General features: G+C 40.3%; 1 protein-coding gene across 6 annotated transcripts in view; it reads left to right on the top strand.

Annotated features, from left to right (window-relative positions):
• AIG1 (androgen induced 1) overlaps positions 1 to 26,430 on the top strand; it is a 247,052-nt gene that overhangs the window by 79,277 nt on the left and 141,345 nt on the right. For 4 of the 6 annotated variants that reach the window (XM_039230890.1, XM_039230888.1, XM_039230889.1 and 1 more), the window contains exon 3: positions 8,048 to 8,149. The exons of 1 other annotated variant lie outside the window; for it this stretch is intronic. In XM_039230890.1, the coding sequence (XP_039086821.1) occupies positions 8,048 to 8,149 (102 nt within the window). Of the gene's footprint in view, positions 1 to 8,047; positions 8,150 to 9,509; positions 9,587 to 11,686; positions 12,085 to 26,430 lie in introns of those variants that run through there. One more of the 6 variants, XM_039230893.1, reaches the window with a different exon arrangement.

The following is a 26,430-nucleotide window of genomic DNA, read 5'->3' as shown; positions in this document are numbered from 1 at the left end:
AACATGGTGATCTCCGTGTACCACACAGTTCATGAAATGAAATGTTTTTGATTTTTAAAAAAATCTTAGCAATTCAGAATACAGAGCAATATATTTAGCCTGACGAAGGGCACTTTCTCCAGCCAGTGCCCTTTCACTGAGGCTCTGGCCCCTCTGGGGGGCAAGGCTGGCAAGTGCGGGCCTGCTCCGCCAGTCCTCGTGGGCCCAAGGCCCATCTTGTCCATGGCCGTGGCCACCATGCACAGAGCTCTCTGATTCCAGGATGGGCATTTGCCCCCAGGGCAGACCCAGTTTCTGTGTTTGCTACTGTTCTGGTTTCTTCCCTGTTCAGATCTTGTCTGTATGGGTCTTTAAAATTTTTTTTTTCCTCCCAGTGACTTCCCTTCCTTTCTTGTCTGCTCAGCAATGCATTTGAAGGTATATTTGTTGTAATTTATTTAGCACCTAGTGTGTCCTGGTGGGAGGGTTTTTCAATGTATCTGGTCCATGGTACTGCAGAAAGCTAACCTCCTACCGTCTTTACCAAAGGGCAGGTTTTCCTTTTACTGCTGATAATGTGACTTTCAGTTTTATGTGGTTTTATGTTTTTATATTTAGTTCTTTTTTAATGTTTTTATTTTTTTTATTTTTGAGAGAAAGAGAGAGCGCGTGAGCAGGGGAGGGTCAGAGAGAGAGGGAGACGCGCGTGAGCAGGGGAGGGTCAGAGAGAGAGGGAGACACAGAATCCGAAGACAGGCTCCAGGCTCTGAGCTAGCTGTCAGCACATAGCCCGACGAGGGGCTTGAACCCATGAACTGTGAGATCATGACCTGAGCCAATGTCGGACGCTCAACCGACTGAGCCACCCACACGCCCCTTATATTATATTTAGCTCTTAAGCTCTCCCCTCTTCTCTTGCTCTGTCTTCTTTATTTAATCTCAGATTTTCATCTTTGACCTCTTTCCTTTAAGGAGAATTATTTGATTGTTAATTGATAATTTTTCTGGTTTGTCTTGTTCAGTTGCCTTTTGGGGGGAGGTCAGAGTCCACTTTCTCTCTCTCTCTGTCTCTCCCTTTTGTGGTATTTATGAATACATTCCATGCTATTTCTTTTCTTATGATTGCTCATCCTTAAATGGGTGTGTTCTCTTGGAGCCAGCTATTTGCTAAAGGATAGAACTGGAGACGGACTAGGGAACTGAGCCTGGGCAGCTTGAATTTCTGCCTATTTTCCACCACCACCTCCTCTGGAGAGTGGCTCCTTTCTGGGCCACACTCCTCTCTCTCTCCTTGACTCATTTTCATCACAACCATTTTATATGGTGATGGGAAGCTTTGTGTTCATCAGGTGAGCAGGCAGCCTGGCTACCACAGACCCCCTCTTGTTTACCCTAACATCCCCACCTCCCACCTCTTGCAGAGATGACGTGCTGGCCCGTTTCCACATTTAGCATCATCACTTCTGACACCTGAAGCCAAGCAGGGATCAGAACGTTTCCGCGGTGCTCCCATGCATCTCAGACCTCCTGTTCCCAGCAAGAGTCATTCAGTGTCCCTTAGAGTATGCCGGCTGTAGCGATCTCTCTGTTCTGTTCACTCGACCAGAGAACCTTGGATCTTGTTTCTTCCATAAGAGTCTTGTCTTGTCCTGACTCAGTTTTCCTAATACTTCACAGCCTGTTGAAAAGAGTGTTATTTGGATTATAGGTGTTTCCTACTGCATGGGTTTCACTTTGTTTCCCATTCTCCTTGTGATTGGTTGATTTGGAGAATGAGAGCCTTTAGTGCTTCCATCATGATCCAGAAGTCCAGAGGATTATTTCAGGGTGATAGGAGACTTACACAGGTGAAAGAGAGGCTGGCAGGTAAAGTCTGAGAAGAGATGGGCTGGAAGAATGACCCTGGAAAAAAGGGCTTCTCTTCCTCACAGACAAAAAAAAATATGGAGAATATAAAAAAAGGAATTTTAGGTCACCAGGAAGCAAACGGAAGGCTTAAAAGAGTACTTGCCCCTATGGGAGATGTGGAGCCTGACAGACAGACAGGAAGCAGCAACACATCTTTATTCACTTAGTCCCGAAGTTTTATCACAAACATGCTATGTGTGAGGCAGTGGGGAAACTGCACCGAGCAAGACAGACAGGTTCCTGTTTTTTGACACTTCACCTCCTCATAAAAGAGCCAGACAACCAACAAGTGAACAATGACAACAGCTTACTTTCTCTCAGGGTCTGTGGTGGAAAATAACAGGGCGATGGAGTCAATGACAAGGTCTCCCCCAAGACCTGAAGGGACAGAGAATCTAGCCAGGTGAAAATAGGGTAAGAGGATTCTTGGCATTAAGAGCAGGAAATGCAAAGACCCCGAGGCAGGAAAGAGCTTAAGAGTTTTAGGAACAAATTGCCACTTGGAGCTTCGGGAGCAAGAGAGAATGGAGTACAAGCTGAAGTCAGAGAGAAAAGCGGCCATCAAATCACATGGGCACTATGAGAGTTGGGTTTTTATTCTCACATTATTTACCCAGTCAGAAGAGATCATTAAGGACCTAAATGTAGGTAAATATGGATAAATTGTAAGTTATAGTTGAAGGCTGTGGAAAAAAGGCAGTGATGCGTGTTTTAGGAACGCTCTAAATGTAGATTCTGGTTTTAAGGTAATATGAGCATAATGCACAGAGTAAAAAATGTAATGGTGCTCATAGCCTCATAATTACAAGTAGAGGTATGTGGATCACACTTCCAGGAATGGATACTGGAGACTAACTGTACCCTGGAACAGAAGATACTTTAACATTCCAGAGGCATCCGTGCTTCTCTGGGCATTGCTGAATTTGAGGGTAGGGTTGAGGGAAGTCAGCCAAGAAAACACATAAGGACTCAGAATCTTCTAGGCCTGGAGGGTGGGAAGACAGGGCCTTATCCAAATTAGACTGTCTCTCTCTGCGTGGGGGCCATCAGAGACAAGGTCAGCTAGCATGCAGAACACACAGTTTATTCTCATGTTTTGTGTGTTTGGAAGAAGAAATCACAACTGGAAACATGTCTACATATTACCTTGCAGCAAGTATTATTCTGGAAAAACGTGATGGGAGAGCAAATCATGACCAGGAAATCTGGAGGCAAAGTAATAGAGCCCAAAACAGAATTAAAATTTTTTCCCAATTGATATTTAGTAAAGTCTGAGTACTAATAGATCAGATTTTAAAGGAAAAACACTTTCATAGGATCCTGTCGTGTGGAAGCTGGAGACTTGAAAGATGTATTCATGTATTTATTCCTTCCTTCCTTCAATAGTGGATGTTTGAGATCATGCTAGAGGCCTCTACAGACCAATCTGTAGATAAGTGACTTTCCTCTTTGGCCTGCCTCATGGTCAATTTCTCTGCAACAGCCTTTGTGCTCTAATCTGTTTTACTGAACTCCCAAGAATTTCCCACTGATCAGTAAGGCTTCTTCTTAGAAGTGGACTAAAGCTGATTAGCTTCAGCTTCTACTGATATTGTGTAAGAGACTCCTTACAGAAGGAGGTAAAGTGTGAATCCAGTTTTCTTTCACATTCATTTTTGATTGTTCCAGGGGTTCAAATGAGTCCTCAACGACTATCTGTAACACAAGTATTTGTCTGGGAAACTTGAAGGACTGGAAAGTGACCGAGCTCCTTCCACTCTCAGTTCAAGTACAGTATTCTGGTCCTGGCAGCGGGGAAGCAGCAGGTGCACACTGAGGAGTTGGCCACAACAGTGGAACGTTTCAGTAGCACTTAGCCTGTCCAAGAGAACCTATTTTTGTTTCGTATTCATGCCCCGGTAGTAGAGTTCAAACTTATTTTGGGTTTGCTGATGACCATACTGTCAAGAGGATAACAGTGCACGGGGCCAAGAAGCTACCATCTGTGCCATGCTTACATCTGAAGAATTATTTAGAAGGCTGACTGCTCAGTTAGCTGGGCCTCTTGACCTTCTAGTGTTACGTTAAGAAAGGTGACTAATACTTTCTTGAAAGTCACTTCACTTTTAATAATCCATGCAATTCCCTTAATATATGGCGGAGGTTAAAGGATTGATCCAATTGCATTGGTAAGTATTGACCACATGATGCTTTCCACGTGGTAGGGACCCCACGAATGATCATTTATGGGGAATAGAAAGGAGCTCTCAGCAGTGGTGTGCTAGTAAGTAATTAACAACTGGCTCTCCAGGGGAAAAACATCTGATTTGTAGCATTTCACTGATTTCCATGGCGGAATATGAAGAACAGCTTTATAAATTCAAAATCTTAGGTGAGATGGGAAAATTCCACAAAAGGCAAAAATGACTAAGACTAACTCAAGAGAAACCAGAGAGCCTGAAAACTCTCTATTAAAGAAATTGAATTCACAGTTAAATCTTCTCACAAGAAAACTTCATAAAGTCCAGAAAGCTTCCCGAGAGAAGCATTTCAAATAGATAAGGGAGACAGAATATTAATCTTGCACACGGTCTCTCAGAAAATAGAGGAGGGAGCTTTTGCCACTTTGTTTTTTGAAGCCACCCTTGTCCTGGCACCAAAATTAGAAAAAGACATTATGAGGACCACCCAGGGGGCTCAGTTGGTTAAGTGTCCGACTCTTGATTTCAGCTCAGGTCTTGATCTCACAGTCGTGAGATTGAGCCCCACATCCGGCTCCACACTGACAGTGCGGTGCCTGCCTGGGATTCCCTCCCTCCTTCTCTGCCCCTCCCCTGCTCATGCTCTCTCTCTCAAAAATAAATAAGTAAACTTAAAAACAAAGAGACATTGAGAGAAAATAAAGCTAACTACAGGTTGATATACTTAATAAAGACGAGAAGATTCCTCACAAAATGTCAGCAAGTCAAATCCAGCAATATATAAAAATGATAATACATAATGACCAGCATTAAAAATCTATATAATTTGGGGCACCTGGGTGGCTTAGTCAGTTAAGCATCCGACTTCAGCTCAGGTCATGATCTCAGAGTTTGTGCTTTTGAGTCCCGTGTCAGGCTCTGTGCTGACAGCTCAGAGCCTGGAGGCTGCTTTGGACTCTGTGTCTCCCTCTCTCTCAGCTCCTCACCTGTTTTCTCAATCTCTCTCTCTCTCTCTCAAAAATAAGTAAACATTAAAAGAATCTATATAATTCATCATATCAACAGAATAAAGGAGAAGAACTATCTGATCACCTGAGGAGATACAGCAAAGTTATCTGAAAAAAAGCAGTACTTGCTCATTACATGCACAAATGAAGGATGGGAGAGATTTTCCTCAACATGGGAAAAGACATCTAAGAAAAACCTGCAGCTAACAGCAAACTTACATGTTGAAAGACTGGACACTTTCCTAAGATAGGGAAGAAATCAAGGGTGCTCACTGCACATCACTTTAGGTAACATTGTGCTGAAGGTTGTAGGTAGTGCAGTAAGAAGAGAAAAAGAAGTAAAAGGCATACAAATTGTAAAGGAAGAAGAAGAAATGCTGTCTTTATTTGCAGATCATGTACATATAAAAATCTAGAATAAGTTATGAAAGAACTACTCAAACCATGTGAATTTAGCGAAGAGAGGATACGGTATCGATATACAAAAGTCATTTGTACCTTTTATGTACTAGCAACAAAGAATGTAAAAACAAATTTAACACTATCTATAATAACATAAAACCACATGAAACGCTTAGTGACAAATTAAAAAATATGTACAAGATCCTTTTCACTGAGAACTACAAACTGAGAAATCAAAGATCTAAATAAATGGAGATGTAAATTATGTTCCCGGGACAGAAGACTCAATATTGTTAGGATGTCATTCCTCCCCAAATTGAACATATTGATTCAGTACAGTCGTAATCAGAATTCTAGGAGGATATTTTTGTACAAATTAGCAAGCTGGATTCTAAAATTTAAATGGAAATGCAAAGGACTGAAAATAGCCAAAACAATTTGGAAAAGAAGAGTGGAAGCATATGGTAAGCAGAATTCTAAGATGGTCCCAAGATTGCATCGCCTGTGGAGCAAGTGTGTAATCCCCTCCCCCTGAGTGTGGGAGGGCACCTGTGAATGTGATGAGATGTGTCGTCAGGTGACATTATATGGCAGAGGTGAAGGGATATCCACGTGTGGCTCTTTCCAGGATTAGAATGGCTTCATGCTTATACGTGGACTCCAGACCAAATGTAAAACTCGTTCTCACCCTTCAGAAACAGATACGTCTTAACCACCTCTCAGGTCAGGGGCTCTCCGCATTTACTGTGCAGCCAGTCCTCCAGATCAGACCCAGGAAGGAGGCCCACACAGGCCCTGAGGCATACTTTTGTCTTTTGGGGGCAAGAAATCCTAGGATCATGTCTTCCCAAGTCTAGAAAAGAAGGGTGGAGGCTCTGGCTAGACCAGCCACGTGGTTCGGTGACTGCCTCACTCCATGGTGCGAGGAGGAGACTGAAGGTGGCTGGAGTAGTGTCCAAACCAGACTTTAATGTGGATATGAACGACACCAGGATCTTATTAAAATGCAGAATCAGAACATATCAGGACAGGACCTGGCATCTCATGTATCTAACAAGCTCTTGGGTAACATGGGGGCTGCTGACCCACGGGGACCGCATTTTGAGTAGCAATGCTCCTTGAGTAGCAATCTCAGGGCTTAGGTCAAAGCATTCGGTGCATTTGACGTGTACGGTGGAATGAATAAACCAAAGTTGTGAATAATTTAAAAATTACTCATTGTACTTGGAAAGATCATAATGATAGTTACCGTTAATGGTTTGAGTTTTGTTTTTTCTATTCCATCTTGTGCATTTATCAACTAAGTGAAAATAATTGACCCAAAAGCAGGATAAATAAGTAGGGACCCCAATCTGGTAATGAAACTGTGTGTTATCTATGGTTGCCTATTATCTTTCAATGTGTTTTATGAAGCAAGAAATGTTCATTACATCTTGGGTTTTAAGGGTGAACTTTTTTTCAGGCTACTATTACCCATGTTGTAACTGACATACTTGGAAAAGAACTTTGGAATCTTTCTGATTACTAGCTTGTGGTATAACCACTGAGAGTTTTACGAAATGTGGCATTAAAATATTTACTACTTTTATTAATAAAATGTGGGGTAGAGATGACTTATAAGAAATGAGATAAAAATGTTTCTTTTAACATTTATCTGTGTGTTATCACGCTGTAGCATTTATTATGAGATGTAACTCTGCAGAGATTTTGAGCTCTCCCTCTCGGATAGTTCCCTTTCCCATGCTTCATTTATTGACTGTGTACCAAAGCATTTGTGTTTTCTTTAAAATTCTAAGTTGAAGGTTAAGACCTTGGACCATTCATTTCTTTATTTAATCTGAACTTCTCTCACCATTAATTTGAAGAAAGATGAGAGAACAAATTGAGTACTCTACTCTCTTTTGATGTCTATGTTGCTGATGGGTCAAAGTAAATCTCAGGAACCCAGATGAACATGTAAGTTATTCCAAGAGAATTAGGAATTCCTAATTCTTGTGTCCCATACTCTCTGCTCTGAGTGCAGCCAAGGCCCCTGCTTAGGCTATATGAATTCATACATTTGCAGGAAATGTGACTTTGGGACATTTTATATAGCAGTGATTTTAATGCTGCTAGTGGTGAAGTGGAAACCTGAGAATGTGGAGATTAATTTAAACCACATGATGGGTTCAAGGAAAATACACTACAGTTTCTTGAATGTGTGCTGACTCTGTACAGTGGGGAATGGGATCCAAAAAACCACCAGTGAACTTTTAAACCCTCTTGAGAGGATTCAAACCAACGCAATTAGCCCTAGAAAGGAGCTGTTCCAGATGACAGACAGACGATTTATCTCTCCCTCTAAAATAGATCCCTTTGCCTGAGCGAGCACAATAGGGAGATCAAGGAAGGAAGAAGGACCCCACGCGTTACCACTAATAGAATGAAGTTAGAACTCTCTTTCTAGTCATTAGCTGGTTTGCTGATTCGTCTTTCACTGTAGATTACAGTTCTGTTGGGTTCTTTGAACAAAGGATAAACAACAAATTGTATGTTGTGGATTTAAAATAAAGGATTTCTTTTCCCTTCCAGTTCGTTGTAGCGGTGTTCTGGACCATTTATGCCTATGACAGAGAGATGATTTATCCAAAGTTGCTTGATAATTTTATCCCAGGGTGGCTGAATCACGGAATGGTGAGTGGACTCAAATAATTTCCTTTCATAAAAAAAAAAAATCTAGTAGAGAGCTATTTTCTAATTTAGGCTTTCCATAGAATCTACGTTGGGGATTATGGGAGATTATAATTAGATACTAATACTGAATGTGAATGAAAAAAAGCTTCCCATGAAATTGAGTCACTATTAAAACTATGTAGTGGATTAACCCACAGTTTTATAAGTTGTTGGTGTTGTTGGGTAATACAACTAGCTCATTCCAGGATAAATTTAATTTCTGTGCCATTCAAAGACTTATCCCTATTGGAGTCTGAGGATCTTTTCCAACCGATACAACTGTCGAGGCCCGTTGTTCCTCTACCTCACGTCAGTGGGGTCGTGTTGGAAGTAACAGTTCTCCTTGAAGAATTTCCCCAGGAGAAGCAACAAGACAGTGATTTTCCCTGGGACACCTGCCGCGGGCCTGGAGGCAGCTTTAGTGATGGGCGCCACCGTGTCAGGCTGTCCCCACTGGAATGTGTTTGTTTGTTTGAGGCTGCAACGTCTTTTCCTTCTTCTCAGTCTGATTCTTTCTGACGCTTTAGCCATAGTGTTGTCTTCACACGTTTCAAATCAAATCTTTTGGATGGTTTGTACATCACCTTGCAAGATTTGAGGATATCTTTTCTGCAGAGACATTTTGTCGTTGTCTTCCCTTTCTGCTTCTGGAATTGAGCGGTTTTGTTATTAACTAAGAAGCCTGTGTTTTTTGGTTGCAGCAATTTTTAGAATATGTCACTGGGTGCTCCTGGTGAAAAGGGCAACCCATCACAGAAATTATAGGGGAACGAGGAGCTAGAAATCACACGTCATAGGTTCAAAATAACAGGTTCCCTTCTGCCCCCAATTTTGGTATATTTTGAGAAAAATGGTGTGTACTAACAAACAAACATTACTGAGGGACTTGGATTAATCCTTTCCTAAGACAACTCGTCACAAGTGGCACATCTCAGAAAACTGGCATTTTCTTTGAGTCCAATTAGAGCCACACTGTTGAAGGATTAACATGGCACCTCTCGTTCAGTTCCGAGCGAATAAGCTGGGTCTTGCCAGCTTCTTTTAACCATCTAATGGGCTTGATGTGGTTACTCCATGCCTCTCCCAACTTTTGACTTTTCTTGAATGTGTAAAGCCTTTTCGTAATCCCATGTCTTCGCAGTCCTCTGCCCCAAATGCCCTTTCCTTTCTTTCCTGGGGAACGCCTCCTCATCCTGCTAGCTTCTGTAACGCCTCTCGGAAGCCTGTCCTCTCCCCGCCGTGCCAGGTTAGCTCCCCCGTCAGTTACCCTCGCAAAGGACCTCCAGGTCTCCATTAGGCACGTCTGTCTTCCCCTCGCTAGGTGTTCCTTCCTGGTGTAAACAGCAACCGCCAGCCCTGAGCACTCTGCCCACCCACCCGGCAGGTAGTAGGATCAAGGTATGTTTGACCGATGAGTGAATTCAGTATACAGTTGTCCTCTTCCTAATCCAAGAGAGATCCATTCCAGGATCCCCAGAAACCATGCTAGTTTCTTTCTGATACATACATACCTGTGATAAAGCTTAACTTAGAAGTTAGGCACAGTAAGAAATTAACAATAACAACAGGAGAGAACATATAACAGTTTATAGTAATAAAACTTGCGAATGCTAGTTCTCTCTCTTTGAAATACCCTACTGTTCGGTACTCACCCTTCTTGTGAAGATGCGAGAGGATAAAATGCCCACATGATGAGATGACCTGAGGCGAATGATGCAGGCACTGTGATGTAGCGTTAGGCTGCTATTGATCTTCTAGTATCTGCTTCCGGGCTATGGTTTCCCTGTATAACTGAAACTGCAGAAGGCAAAACCATGGATAAGGGTATGGCGGGCTGCTGTAGTCAGTTTCCATAATTGTTTGCCAGTCCATAATGATAGCTGTTGTTTTTTGAGAACCTATCATGTGCTAGATATTCTACTGTGGTTATATCATTTAATTTTCATGGTGGTGCTATGAACAAGAAATTGTTATCCCTTTCAGAAATGAAGAAACCGAGGCTCAAAGTTTCTGACACAAGAAAGGCCTTAACTGAGACCAGTGGCTGCATGCTGTGCTATAGAAGTACAGTCCTTAACTATTAGGCCTATTGTCTACACCCCTCAGATGCACAATATTACCTTTAGGCCGGAGATTAAATCACAACCTTTGCAGATTCAAGTGCTAGTTCATGTTTCAAACGAATAGTTCCGAAGTACTGATGCGGTCATTAGAGGTATAACTTAACTCTCATAATTTCCCCTTGTCTCACTTTGATGGGTTATAATTCTCACTCTTGGAGACAAACAGTACTTAGAAATTCAAGGACAATTTGAGTGATATGAATATTTCAGAAACAGAAAAGATAAATAACATGTCAAATCCTGTAAGATAATAGGAGCTTCATAGATTTTGTCCTTTAGTAGGGATGAATGACCATTTCTTTGGTTTTCTCCATGTTCCAGTTCATGGTCTCAAACTTACTAACAAAGAAGTTGCCTATGGGGGCTGAGGAATATTTTGTAATAATAATTTACATTACTCTAGATTTGTGTATATGTAACTTTAAATAGGATACTGATTCTTTAGATTGGCTATTAAAATATAAATATAAACAGTAGGAATTATGAATAATTTATTTTTTTAAAAAAATTTAACATTTTTATTTACTATTGAGAGACAGAGAGAGACAGAACATGAGCATGGGAGGGGCAGAGAGAGAGGGAGACACAGGGTCTGAAGGAGGCTCCAGGTTCTCAGTGGTCAGCACAGAGCCCAATGCTGGGCTGGAACTCACAAACCATGAGATGATGACCTGAGCTAAAGTCGGACGCCTAAGCGACTGAGCCACCGAGGTGCCCCAGATTTTGATAAAAATGTGAAAAAAATTTATGGAAAACCAAAAAATCAAATAAGCATTTTCAATTTTATTTAAATTTTATTTACAAATTTAACAATAATTATCATTTGTAGTTTTATTTTAGTAAGTAATTTTGAATATTTTATTTTTAAAATAATTCAATTAAAAATTTTTACATTCATTTGAATGTTCATATTTTGATAAAAACATTCAAATTGTGTGTACTTGGATTATAATTACATTGTTTTTCATTAATGCCTTACATTAATACTATTAGCAGAGCTTAAATTTTGTGAGTGTTCTTTATAACAATGTTTTCAGTGAATTTGCTGAAATGAAAGCAAGAAATTAAAATTTTAGGATATTTATATTTGTTATTATATTAAAGAATGTAATTTTGTGATTTATAATTCATAAATTTGTAATTTAAGTAGTTACTATTTATCCAATCACATAATTTTTATTTTGCTTTATGAAATATATATCTAACAATGTAAGAAGATAGAATGTATTTTATTTAATATTTTACTAGCTTAATTTATAACTTTTAAATATTTATGCAGATGGTTTATGGTCCTTTAGGCCTTTTGGTATTATCTGTCTAGAGTTTTATAACTGTAAGAATTCCAAAAGACAATGTACTCTTTTCTTACATGTAGAATCACACTCATTGTTTGAAGAGTCTCAGCATAATCTCTTGGGATCCAGAGCCCTGAACCACAAAACTGAGATGCAGTTTTTTAAGTCTGTCATGGCACCATTTCAGAAGACATCACCAAGTCAGCCTTGAATTTACAGCACTCAACTGCCCAGCACAAAATTAGTTAGAAAACAGACTCGCAGGGTCTGAAATTCACAGGACTTTCCTTTTGATTTACAGTAAAATACCCCAAATTAGACAGGATTGGAACTAAAGGGAAGTATCTCGTCTCTTCCTTTCTATTGTCTGCTTCTTTTCTCTCAGCAAGCAATCTTAGAATCTTTTTTGAAGAGAAGAGGAAACGGAAAAATAGATGAGTTGCAACAATACCACCTCACTAGTGCAACCACTAGCTTACCTCTAAGTACCACATACACACACACACACAGTTTTATTTTATTAAAAAAAATTTTTTTAATGTTTATTTTTGAGAGAGAGAGAGAGAAAGTGCAAGCAGGATTGAGGAAGAGAGGGAGAGGGAGACACAGAATCTGAAGTAGGCTCCAGGCTCTGAGCTGTCAGCACAGAGCCCGATGCGGGGCTTGAACCCACAAACAGTGAGATCATGACCTGAGCTGAAGTTGGAAGCACAACCAACTGAGCCGCCCAGGCGCCCCAACACAATTTTAATTTATTACAATTAAAAATATAAAATATAACACATTTAGCTGGAGTCACTTCAGTATCCAAAATCAAAAACCGTTCTATGCTTGTAGCCCTATTTATTTTTGTATTTCCAGCAATTGGAACAGCACATGATGCCCATTAGGCCTTCACTAAGTATTAGTGATAAAAAGGGTATTTGTATGTTTGCTTTTGAAACTTGGAAGAATGTCATGTTTACATTTATCTCCCCCTACCGCCTTTCTATCCTTAGTCCACTGATGATCAGACAAGAGAAAACTATAAGTGATATCCTCAAAATGAATCCGCCTTCAAAATGTAATTCGAACGGTCATGGACTGTTGTGGTTGGGTTCTGTGTGGCTACAACCTGTGGGAGCTGAGCTCTGATTTAGTTCAATCTAGAAAACAGTTATTGAAAACCCGCTAAATGCAAAGAAGCCTGCTACACACTGTGCGGTTACAGGAGGAGAAAAATACTTACTCTTTTAAAAGAGAGAAACGGCAGGAAGAGGAGTAAGAAAACGGTTCACCAGCCAACAGAGTGTTCCTCAGGAGGCTGTGTTCACTCTGATGGGGAGAAGCACTGTTGTTATTCTGGCCTCTTCCTTGGTTGCAAAAATAGATCCCTGAACCTTTCTCTTCTGCTGATTATAAGTTTAAAGCATTGTCCATGGAGTAAATATACATTAAAAGCAATAAATAAATAAATATTTAAACTCTAGAAAGATTGCAGATTCTCAGCGATGCTCTACCAGGAAGAGCCAACAATGAGACAGTGTCTGTGCTTAGTGAAGACCTAATTAATGTTTACAAAATGCTTTGAGAATGCCAAGCACTGCAGAAGTTTGGTTATTATTATTATTATTATCGCAGATCTTTAAGCATACATGACCTAGATATTCTTATAATCACAGTGGTTGTTCATTCCCCATATAATTAATAAGGAGATACAAAAATAAACCCCACCTCTCTTCATGCTTGATTTGTCAGTTGTTCTTGGTGTATGTCACTGATCCTTAAGAGAACCTTAATTTAGGCAACTATTTATTCCGTTCAATATTATTTTGACATTTGGTAATTACTAAAGTTTTTATACATCTGTCTCAGAAGAGAAGGCATTAAATACTGCTTGGATGATCATTGGTTTTGCAGGAACTCAGGTTTTGATTTATTCTTTTCTTAAATAACACAACTTATGGAAAGTTTCCAGTTCTGGGCCACACAGATTATCCATTTCATGACCCATGGAGGGTGGAGGCACCCTGATATTGGATATTTCATAAAATAAGCTTTTGGTCAAAAGAAGACGATCTTGTTTTTCATATGAATAAAGCTGACCTTTCTCCTTTTCCTAATATATTCTAAAGTAACTGGAAGATATCTACAAGTTTTCAAAAATAAAAGTAAGACTGGAACAGAGGTCAGAAATTTCTTGGGAACCACTTTCTAAGACTCCCCATGGACCTCCCAAAGAAAACACATAAGACCCAAAGACCCAGGAACAAGAAGGGGAGCTCCATCCACAAGGAGGCAGATACTTTTAGAGTTACTGCCTATGGTTCTCATGTGTATGATTTTCCATGTCCAATTCTATTGATCATCGATTTCTCCTTGTGAATTTTCATGGGCTCAATCTCACCTTCTCAGTAAGGCCTACGCTGAGCAGCCTATTTATTAAGTATTGCCAACTACCCCTATGTCCCCAGAGTCCCCTCACTGTCCCTGCTCTCTGCCCCCTTCCTGGCACTTACCATCCTTGACATATTATATGGCTTTACTTAGATGTTGTGTTTATGGCTTACTCTCCATCCTCTCCTGCTAGAATATAACTTTCCTAAGAGCAGGGATCCTTGTTTCTGTTACTCGTTTATCCCAAACACCTCAAACAGTGCCTCTACATAGTGGAAATCAATGAGCGTTTGTGGTATGAATGAATGAATTTTATCAATATTCTATGTCTATGTTTTCTCTTCTCCTTTTTTCCTACTCTTGGTCTTTTCCTTTTCATGATAGTTGACAGAACACATACGAAACCATTCGCTTCTTTCCTAACTTGTATTTTACTTCACTCTTCAACCTCAGCTGCACTGCAGTAAAATCTTATATACGTGACTCGGTCTCCTCTCTGAGGATCTTGTCAGTTGGTACTTATATTGCTGCTACTGCCTGAGAAGGCCTGAAATGATGTCCAAAGAACACATCGTGGTCCCTGGAACATCTGAGAGTTACAGACCAGGCACATAGTATCCTGGGTCAAATTTATTGAAAAGTTCTTCCATATATTGATTGTTTTGTCTGGGTATTAGTTGTGTTTTTTTTTTTTTTTTCTCTAGGGTAATAGACCATGGCTTTTTGAGGCAATTTTCTGATGGGGTGCCTGGTTGGCTCAGTTAAGCAACTGATTTCAGCTCAGGTCATGATCTCACAGTTTGTGAGTTCAGGCCCCACATCGGGCTCTGTGCTGACAGCTCAGAGCCTGGAGTCTGCTTCAGATTCTGTGCCTCCCTCTCTCTCTGCCCCTCCCCTCCTCACGCTCTGTCTCTCTCTCCTTCAAAAATAAATAAACACTTAAAAAAATAAAATATTAAAAAAAAAAAGAAATGATGTCCAAAGAACACACCGTGGTCCCTGGAACATCTGAGAGTTACAGACCAGGCACGTAGTAGCCTGGGTCAAATTTATTGAAAAGTTCTTCCATATATTGATTATTTTGTCTGGGTATTAGTTGTGTTTTTTTTTTTTTTTTTCTAGGGTAATAGACCATGGCTTTTTAAGCAATTTTCTGATCACAAATTCCTTTGTACAACTAATTTTCCACATAAGGGTAGAATTCGAGGCTAATATTATTTGGCTTATATAGCCTACCCTGTTTCGTGCTCCACTGAATAGAGGAGCAGGTCCAGCAGTAGTTGGAGTTCATCAAAAGGTCTGTAAATTATATGCAGATATTTTGGGGTCAGCAAAACCCAAAGTGTGGTTTACTTGAGTTCTTTTACCCCTAATCCTTAAATCCATAGATATTTCAAAGTAAACTTCATTCATATGTTTCCCATTCATTTGCCCTTAGTTCCTCATAGCTGGGGGAGAGGAAGGGCCAGACCTGAAGGTGTTGCCTTAGGAACTGGCTTCCTTCTTCATTCCCACAAACAGATCATTCATTAGCCACAGACCCAACTCCTTGGCTGAAGTCCATCCCCATATCCTTTCCAGTTCCCTTTTAATTGAAGCTCCAACCTCGGCAAGCATCAGCGATAGCTGCCAAAGAAAGTGTAGTGGAAACACAAAGCTGCATTTTTGATCATAGAGGCACAGGATCCCCATCTTCAAACTTGGGAAGTGATTCTAAAGGCCTTCAGGTCCATACACCAGGTGACACCCAAGTTACCTGAACAGTATCTTAGCAGATTCCCTTTAAGTCTCTACTTGAGCATCTCCGATGATGGAGCTTCAAACAGCGGACCAAGACCATGGAGTTTCAGCTTAGCAAAGACCTCATAAGGAACTGAGCCTTCTGTACCTTCCTCCAGCCCAAATCGGCCCAGTCCCTTCATCCATTCTGCAGGATTCAAATACCAGTCGTCATTGTTCTCCTCATGTTCTCTTCCAAGAGGATCTCGCTTTTCTCCATAACTTCAGTCTCTCTTAAATGTTGGTCATTCCAAGTTGGTTCTTCCTGTTCCATCTTCTAAGGGGCATCACACAAAGCATTTGACCCAAGGACCTTAAGATGAACATACTGTAACAAATTCATTACGTTAACCCCTCCCCTCATTACCTTAACCCCTTCCCTCAGTCTTGTTACTTGTCTCATGTTGCCAGTTCAATCATGGCTGAAGCATCTAAAAGCTCCCCCTTTATACCACATCCCTCGCAGTTAGTTGACAAGTCCTATTAGATGTGCGTCCAAAGTAGTTGCCAAAGCTGCCCCAGCCTCCTCTTCTCTACCATCCCGGCTTTAGTTAAAGGCTTCATCATCTCTCAGCTGAACTGGGGCAATGGGCTCATCTCTTATCTCCCTGCCTCCCCACTCTCTCCTCACCAGGACTTACCCTGCATTGATGCCTCAGTAACCTTTCTAGAAGAGCTGAAGTCTTGATGGTTCGTTGCCCCATTCCCTTCTCAGACACCACCTGTGAATGCAGTGGTCCCAAGCCTCCTAGATATCTGAATGGGTCACTTCTCCCTGCATTCAGGGAGTTCCTGACCTTTGTTCAACACCTATGATTTCACTTTTCTCATTATTTGATTAGTGCTTATTTACTTGTTTATTCCCCTAATGGGATATGAGGCCATAAAGGGCAACAGCTGTTGTTTTTTTTCCTTTCTTCTTTTCCTCCAGAACCTACCATACTCTCTGGCATTACCACACACTCAGTAAACGTTTATTGAAAAAAGGATATACAGGTCCTTTACCATCATGCTTAGTCTCCCCTGACTAGGCTTCAGCTTGTCTAGATTCGTTTTTATAGTTTCATGTGATTTGGCAAGAGCACAGAGAGCAATTTGGCCTATTAGTGTTGACCAAGCTTCATTAACTCTTTATGGAAGTTTCATTATACAACACACTGAAACTTCCACATCATTTTTACCTGACCAGTGGGTGGTTTGGATAATATTTGTAGTCATTATTTTTGTTTTTTATATACAAAATGTAGGACTCTTAGGTGTATTCATAGTGAATTGCATCTTGTTAAACTCAACTGGAAAACAGCATGGGCTCTGGGGAAGCGACAGTACTAAGATGTTGAGGATCATTAAATGAATATATCAGAATTTAATAATATTGACTTATAAAACTCTGTTTTGAATTGAGAAGCCTAAGTCTGTGCCATTGAATTGAAGCTCCTTTGGAGGCTACCAATGTAAGTATAGTCAGTAACAAAATAATTGATTTTTCAGAGCAATATATTTTAACCATCTCATAACCGTGCTCAGAGAGGATGGTTGATTCCTCTGGTCAAGACAGGTATTTAGATAAAAACTACATATGTGGTGGCAGAAGGGATAGGCTACTGAAAATTATCACCATGTCCAAGGATAATAGAGAAACAGGAAATTAATGCAATATGTCTAGTGGAGAGAGAGTCCTTGAACAAGAGGACTTGTGAGGAAAAGGGTTTATAAGATGGTGTTGGCACCAAGTGGATGGTAGCTTGGGGACAAAGCTCACCTTCGAAGGATAGGTGTTGATTTTTCCCAAGTTGACTGATTCTAGATATCTAGAGATCCCAAGGGGTCATTGCCTTGGTCCCATTTAGATAAAATGGGAAAAGAAACTTTTCTGAGGGTCCAGAAGCATTGTCCAAAATCCTTCCATTGGCACCAAATCTTGAAGATCACACGAATCCTCATCTCATCTCATGCTGCTTTATCCAACTCAGGCTGAAAAATGATTAAGGGAAAGCAAGGAAAGACTGTAAAATCCCACTAGAAAGTGTTCAAGCCAGTTTTTTATTCCTGTATGAATCTGAACCTAAACTACCAAATTTTTCCACAAAATGCCTGGTCTTTTAGAAATACTGGCTAACTTCCCTGAGCCTATTTATATACCTCTTGTCCAAGTGAAGCTTCTCCAGGAAGTCTCTAGTGTTCCCCTCTGCCAATCTGTGGCTCATACAGAATGGCAATGAGACCTGCCCTCCAGGACATTCCGAGACTGAGTGTCCACCCAGTCCTCATTTCCCTCTCAAAACCCCCCTTTTCCTCCAAGTCCACTCATGCATCAACTCTCCCTTTATATCATAGAGGTGAGCACCCCTTCTTTATGAGTCTCTACCACACATGTGCCTCTCTTATAGTATCCATTATGCTTTACTTGTAGTATATTATTACATTAGTCTGGAACCGGATGTTCATTAAGAGCAGGCGCACGTTCTTAGCTTCCTCCCATAGTCTCATCTTCTGGATTGGTACATGGCACATAGTAGGTCTCAGAAAAGATTTTTGTAAGAATGAATGAATGATGATGGAGTGAGTGCATTTCTATCATATTTCCTTACTCTCCGAGTCTGATAACACTTTCTGAATAGGAAATAAGATTATTTTCTCTAAGTGAGCTTAGGCCAGTACCTAGGATCACCATGTAATTCTCTATGTTTCGTACCTCCGTCCTTCAGTGACCCGTCTTAGAACCTTACGGCATCCTTGTCAAGCTCAGTGGCTTATAATTTTAAAATCAGTCTTCCCCTTTTCCACCAAAGAACTGTACCTGCTGGCCTTCAGGCGTCCAGTATAATAACTTGTCCAGGCTCACACAGCTAGCTAGTGCCCTAGCTGGAAGGAGAATGCTGAGCGGACCAACCCCATCATGCTTATTGTATCCACGGCCTCTCTCTCTGTAGAGCTTTGTTAACCTCTGGTGAAGAGATGCCTTTCAACGTGAAATGTCATTATATTTCACAAACATATTTCATCAAGACACTGATAAACATTCCTGGCATTTGCGATTATTTTCTTTTTCATCTAAGCAAGGGTGACTTTTGCCTATTGTCCTACCATATGCATATCCAGAGAATTTTCTTGCCCTTAATGATCTAATTAAGACATGTTTCAACCTAGTTGCAAGGATTAGCCCTGACGGGTGGAAATGCTTCCCCTTAAGGCAACCCCTTTCATCCTTATCAAATACATTTATCTGTGTGACCTGGAAATATATCAAATTATCTTATAATCTGTGTCCAAGTGCCCTTCCTCACACTGCTACTATCTGTATGTGTTATGATAAAAAGATTGAAGTTAGAAAACATCCCTTTCTATATCTATGCTGCTTCCACACACCTGATAGAGCGTCTTTTTTGTTTTCTTCTCTTCCTCACACCCAGGTAACCCCAAAAGCCACTCTTTCTGTATGTAGCTCTCCTAATAGATGCAGACATGCGAGCCACCTGGAAAGGGGAACTGAATCAAATGACCTCTCGAGTTTTCTCTGTTTTATTCTCATTCTGTGAAAAGGATTTAGTGTAAGTGATTTAAGAGGTTAGTCAGAATAGAATTCAGCGATTTTAAATTTCTCTACTGAATCCTGCTGGTGGAGAACTTACAGCTTGTTGCGGGAATTCCTGAGATTGGCGTGGAAGCAAATAGCACAATGCTGGCCACATAATAGGCTTGATAAATGTCAGTCCCGTCAAATAGGATATGATAGGAATCTTACGGAGAAGATTAAATTTCCCTAGAGCTAATGATTTTAACTTACTCTGATACACGAAGTAACAGGCTAGCGTCAAACCCTGTCTAAAGCTGCAAGGAAAAATTCTTGGGTGGAAATCTTTTATTTTTAGCAACACCGAATTTGTATATACTCCTAACACAAAAGTTAATGAAATTCCTTAAAATTTATATAAAAGGTCAGATATTTATCCTTGGACATAGAATTCACATCTCCCTTATTATTTTTCAGCATTTCCCCTCACTTACACCTTTTGTAAAGAACTTTACTTCAACTCAGAATTCGACTGCTAATATTCACACATATGGCAAATATGAACTAATCGGACCACAGATATTTTGCTGCATTCCACAGTGTCTCATTTATTTGTTTAATTTGCAGCCATAGCAACTAGATTCCACCACTTCAGGCTTTGACACAGACCTGCAGTCTGATCAGCCTGGTTGAAGTCTGGCACTCAGCGCTCTGCTCAATTGAAGACATATGCGCAAACTCGCTCACCACATTTTTTAACCTGGTTTTCACACTGAGCAGATATTAATATTTGCATAAAAATATGAAAAGCAACCTTCTGCAAGGATAGTAGGCAATTAGAAGATATTGTGACCTTCTTTTCTGTAACATTTCAAATCTGAAAGTTTTCCTGGCGTGCTTCTCAAAAGCCCATCTGACTTTGAAGCAAGCTGCCTCTCCACAGAAGGCTCACTCCAGCAATGACTAATGGATTGACCTGGTGCCATGCTAGTGCTGCTCCACGCATGCTGCTCGGCACAAGACGAGCATTTGGAAATGACCTTGAAAGGGAGTTTTGCCAAGCGAGTGAAATATGGGCCTTCAAGGAGTGCCATTTCACAAGCAGTTTCCAGAATGGTATTCGCAGCATTGTCGAAACTGGGCTCCTTAGCTTGGTATTGGTTTAGCACGAGTGTTTAACATACACAGGGAATGATGCTCCTTCTGGATTTTATGAGCTGCACTTTGTAACAGGTTGGAAAAATTAGGTAATGGTGAAAACTGGCACCCCAATGTTGTTTCTCTTAGGTGTTTTTGTTTGAAACATTCACTGGAGGAAAGGAAGATGGTCGAAGGGCCCAAGTGTAAATAAGGAGACGGGAGTTTAAAATGAAGGGTAAGCTGTAAATGGGGGTCAAAATGGTGTTTAGTGGATAAAGAAAAGATGGTAAGAAGAGCTAGCTCTCTGTATGCAGTTTGCTACCCAGTTGATAGGATTCCAACTCACCAGATTTCGGTTCTAGGAGGACAGTGTTCCTTTATCTCAGTATGCACACCGAGAGTGCATCGTCTATTGTAGTTGTTTAAAAACGTTCATCGCCATTGACATCAGTTGTTGCTATATGGCTTTCCATTTTCATGAGTGATGTATTTCTGTTGGTGCACAGTGTCTTTTTTCGATTGCGCTTCTCATGCTGGTGAAGTTGGCTGACATTTCAGGATCTGTGAATGAAGCTGTGCTTTAACCTTATTTGGAAGTCAGAGATCAGGCTCCTGGATTCATATGATTTGGAAAGGTCCCTCTCAGGTTCTCCTCCTGTCACCTCACTTCTACAATCATGGGTAGCAGAGACAGTCCAAGATCAGGGCAGTAAGGTGGGATGTTGGAAGAACAGTGGGGAACAAGTCATACTCTCTTAATTCATTCTTAATTAATTATCTTCCTTCTTCATTAGTTTGCTGAAGCCAGCTCTCAGATTTTTGTACAAAATTAGATTGGATACTTCATTGAAAACAAAAATTCAGTCCCGTTAGAACTCTCTGATGAGACTGTTAAAGACCTCTGTCCTTATTTCTAAAATACCGATAATCCTCACTAAGTAATCCTGGGAAACAGACATCTATAAGATCAGGGCAACATACTGTCAATGGCAACTTCCCAGAACATTCCTTTTTACTTCATCTGGGATTTTTCCATAAGTGATCTGATATTTCTGTAAGTTTAAACTGGAATCACTGAAATGAAGGCATTTTTCCCTTATAAACTCAAACCTTCCAGACTCATCATTTTGTAGAGTTACATAAGTAAGCCATACAAGTCTAAATTATAGAATATAGTTGTTGTAAAACTGTTCACATTTTATGCAGCAACTTACATTAAAACCAGTAACATATTTGCAAAACAGGTTTTGTAAGCAACTATTTATGTTGAAATCCAGCTTGGTGATTTTTCATTAGAATTTTGTTGAGGGTTATATACTAAATTATTCACCTGTGAATTTTTTCTTTCCCAGTTGCCTGTGCTTGGTAAGTGTGTTTGAAAAGTTCTGGCATAGGAATAGCTCAGAATGCTGCCGTTATCTTGCCCTATTTTCTTTACCTGTCTATATTTAGGTGATTTGTTTTAAACTTCAGTTCCATACCTTTTTTTCACTTTTAAATGTTTCTGTCGTAGAGCACATTTTCCTAAATAGTTCTCATCGCTAGTTTACGCCTCATCATATTAACATGACTGATTTTATTGTATTTACTAAAACATTTATCAACTGCTTAAATGAAGAAAATATGAAAGAGAGAGAGAGAGACTGAAAAAGGGTGGGAAAAAGAGGAAAATGCAGGAGGGCACATCAGCCAGAAAGAACATCATGACTTCTGGTTCTTAATATCATAGATCACAGCTCACAGGAAACCAAGAGACAAACTGAAAACAGAAGGCCCAGGCAATGGGCTTTTGACGCCCTGAGAATCCTATTTCCTTGTGTCCTGCTCACTTTGGCCCTCAGCACTGCCTTTCTCTTCCTGAGGATGTTTTTTTTTTTCTTTTATCTTTTCAGTAAACATTTTAGGTACGAAGAAAATGGGAGAGCTTATCATTGTTCAATACAGACAATACCTTCGCCTTTAAACTATATTCACTGTCTCACCCTCTTATTTTTCAGAACCATATGAGATGATTTTACATGTAGGTGAATAGAATGTAAAGCATCTTCTTATATAATAACTTCACTCCGCACCCGTGCACAGCTCCTCCCAATTGAACAGGAGCCTTTTTTCCAAAGCCCCAGGTAGAGACTTGCTCAGCCTTTAGTCTAACATTGATGGCACTTTGCCCTCTGCTTCCTTGTCTTCTTCTTGTAAAAGATCTCTCAAACATTGTCTGTGTACCTTATATATATTTCTCCTAGCACACATAGCTGAAAGAAATGTGAACCTGTGTTAGGGCTCTCCAGAGAAACAGAATCAGTAGGGTGTGTGTGTGTGTGCGTGTGTGTGTGTGTGTGTGTGTGTACACATATGAGGGATTGGCTCACATGATTATAGAGCCTGAGAAATCCCAAGATCTACAAGCTGGAGACCTAGGAGAGCCAATGATACGGTTTCAGTCCAAAGGCCTGAGGAGCAGGAAAGCTGATGGCTCAGGTTCTAGTCCAAGTCTGAGTCAAAAGGCAGGAGAAAACCCATGTCCTAGAAGGAAGGCAGTTGGGAAGAGAGAGGAAATTCTCCTTTCTTCATCCTGTTATTTTAATTAGGCCTTCAGTGAATTATATGACTCTCACCCCCCTTGGGGAGGACAGTCGGCTTTGCTCAGCCTATTGATTCAGGTGTTCATCTCATCCAGAAACACCCTCACAGACACATCCAGAATAATGTTTAATCAAATACCTGGGGGCCCTGCGGCCCAGTCAGGTTGACCTTTACGTATCCCCATCAAAAACTCCTCTCTTCCTTTAAAAGTCAACTCCATTTGTTAGAGGTCTGAATAACGCTGTCCTGTTTCCATGCCATTAAAGTTACACTAAGGTTGGTCAGTGCTGGTTGGCCCAACTCTCATGCTCAGAAGTTCTTATGGATTCAGTCTGGGATGAGGCCCATGCGCCATCTATATTCTTTGTAATGTTGCCTCACGTGTTCTGAAGCACAGCCAAGTTTTGAGAATCCTCGAAGTCATCTTTCTTTAGGCTTCCTTGGGGTTCACTGAAAGTGGCGAGTGGAAGAACACAAAGAGGGAAGTCACCCTGGCAATGGCTGGAGCTGAGCTAAGTGGAGGGTGTAGTAAAGAGACAGACCTGGGCAGATGTGCATAACCAAGCTGACTTCACCATTGAGGGGTTGGTTATAAAGTGGCATCTCTGCCTCTTTTTCGACTGGGATAAAATACTGGCACCATCCCAAGATTCTAGGAAAAATGAATCAGTATTAACATTTCTTAAAAGATTAAAAGCACAGCACATGTGTCAATTATCATTAATCCTTGAAAATATTTACGGAGTTAAATGGTCTGTAACTAATTAGAGGTGGCAGTTAACAGGGGATATGGGTTTCCTCTGAGTTATATGAAACAAAATATAAATCTTTTTATATAACCTTATTTCCTACAGAAAGGATTTTTGCTTATCAGTGGGATTTTTAAAGTTTTATTTTATTTTCTTGGATTTCATTCCTTTTCCATAAATTCTATAAGCAGAATTACAATGAGGTGAGTCACAGTCTTAACACTTTTTTGGAGCCTTTTCTGCCAATGCAGCTTGGAATATAGAGGATTTTTTTAAAGTGTGTTTGGGAAACTCGGAGAGGGGATAGGGAGGGAGGGAGGGAGGAAAGAAGGAAGGAAAAACAGAGACAAGATATTTTACTTTAGACTAAATTTTTTTTCATTAATGACATTATAAAGGTACAACTTTCATAGTATTTCATCAGTGTGTTGTACAAAACCCTGAAGTACAAATGGTTTGGGTTTTTAAAGTTCATTCATGAGCTAGTCATTTGGAACCGAGAACACATTTTTACCACAAAAATTTTGTTATATAAGCGGTAATTAATTTTCGAGGCTAGCCCATAATCTGTCCTGGTTCTGTTTTGAAACTGAATGGCTGTGCATTTACGGTGATAAATAGACTATACTGTTGAAAATTTGTAGTTCAAAAGAACATAAAAGCAATAACATCAATTTTTGAGTCATTTAAAACTTTTCACTTGAATGCTGGTGCTGGAGGGAAAGCAGATTTAATCTGAGGAGTCTATGGACGTTCAGAACATCTAATGTTGATATTCCAGAGCACCAGTCAACCATCCTCTCCGGACAGTCTCTGAAGCCACACGTGTGCTTCAAGCTGGTCACCAAAAAGCAACACTCTTAGACCATATTAATAAGTCCTCGCTAAAAAAAAAAATGTCTTCTTTCCTTCCTACAACAAATACTGATGGAACGTGTGCCATGTGCGATATGCTCCTTACCACTTACACTGGAAGGAAATAGGAAGAGCCCCTCTCGTGTGGAGCTCATGATCTAGGGGGCGAGGTAATCGAAGAAGAGTGCAAATAGATGACCTGTGATTCATCCGTGTTTATGAAATACTAGAGTATGAATATGAAAGTCCATACATCTATCCAAGGAGTAGTGAAGATTTGTATAAGCAACATATGGGGGATGGAAGGCAAATCTTTGCTAAATGCCTGTCATGGGCCAGCCACTTACTTCCACTCTCTCATTATCTCTTCAGAGTGACCCTGAGTGGTAGGAACTATTTTCACTATTTCACACATGAGGAGCTGAGACTCAGAAGTTAAAAATGTGTCCAAGACATTCTACCATTCTGCCCGGGGCCTGAGTACAGATCAGACCTAGAGGACTGCAGGCACTTTCTGCCCGTCTGAACTGCAGGTTCTGCAAAATCACTCTGCAGATATTTCCTATTAGTCTACTCGGTATTTTTTTTGAAAAATACCTCTGCAGTCAGTATTCTCCTAGAATTTAATAGTGGAAATGATGTTGTATCTCCTGTCGCTGGCATGCTCCTTTTTGTGAATGTGAGCTCTTGCCACTTCTCTGATGCCGCATTTAGTGTTCCCATGCACTACATAGATCCTCACCAGAAGGAAGGTCATCAGTTGGAAATGCAGAAAATTCTTCTGGAGCAACACTTCATTGGCATACATGTGTAAATTTAAACTCATCTTTTTCAGTTCTAATGTGAGACCAAAAACCATAAAAATCCTAGAAGAGAACCCAGGCAGTAACCCTCTTCAACATTAGCCTTACCAACTTTTTCTAGGTATGTCTTCTGAGGCAAGGGAGACAAAGCAAAAATAAACTATTGAAATTTCATTAAGTAAAAAAGCTTCTGCACAGCAAAGGAAACAATCAAGAAACTAAAAGACAGCCTACTGAATGGAAGAAGATGCTTGCAAATGACATATACAATGAAGGGTTAGTGTCCAAAATATATAAACAATTTACAAAACTCAACAGCTAAAAAACAAATAATCCGATAAAAATGGACAGAAGGCATGAACAGATATTTCTCCAAAGAAGACATCTAGATGGCCAACAGACACATGAAAAGATGTTCATCACTTACCATCAGGGAAATGCAAATCAAAACTAAGTGAGATCTCACCTTACACCTGTCAGAATGGCTAAAAAGGAACAGAAGAAACAATAGGTGTTGGTGAGGCTGTGGTGAAAAAGAAATACTCTCTAGAGTATTGGCTGGTGGGAATGCAAACTGATGGAAAACAGCATGGAGGTTTGTCAAAAAGTTAAAAATAGAACTACCCTATGACCCAGGAATCGCACTCCTAGGTATTTATTTAAAGAATACAAAACCTAATTCAATGGGATACATGCGCCTTTGTGTTTATAGCGGCATTATTTACAATAGCTAGGATATGGAAGCAGCTTAAGTGTCCAACAATTGATGAATGGATAAAGAAGTGGTGTATGTATACACACACACACACACACACACGCACACACACACACACACACACACTGGAATATTATTTGGCCATAAAAAGGATGAAATCTTGCCATTTGCAATGACATGGAGGGATCTAGAGAGTATAATGCTAAGTAAAATAAGTCAGTCAGAGAAAGACAAATACCATATGATTTCACTCATATGTGGAATTTAAGAAACAAAACAAACAAGCAAAGGGAAAGAGAGAGAGAGGGAA

Source organism: Hyaena hyaena, unplaced genomic scaffold (assembly GCF_003009895.1).
Source record: "Hyaena hyaena isolate Hyena2069 unplaced genomic scaffold, ASM300989v1 scaffold_52, whole genome shotgun sequence".
NCBI classification, from domain to species: domain Eukaryota; kingdom Metazoa; phylum Chordata; class Mammalia; order Carnivora; family Hyaenidae; genus Hyaena; species Hyaena hyaena.
The sequence above is the reverse complement of the archived record's forward strand: the minus strand, read 5'-3'. Positions and strand labels throughout refer to the sequence as shown.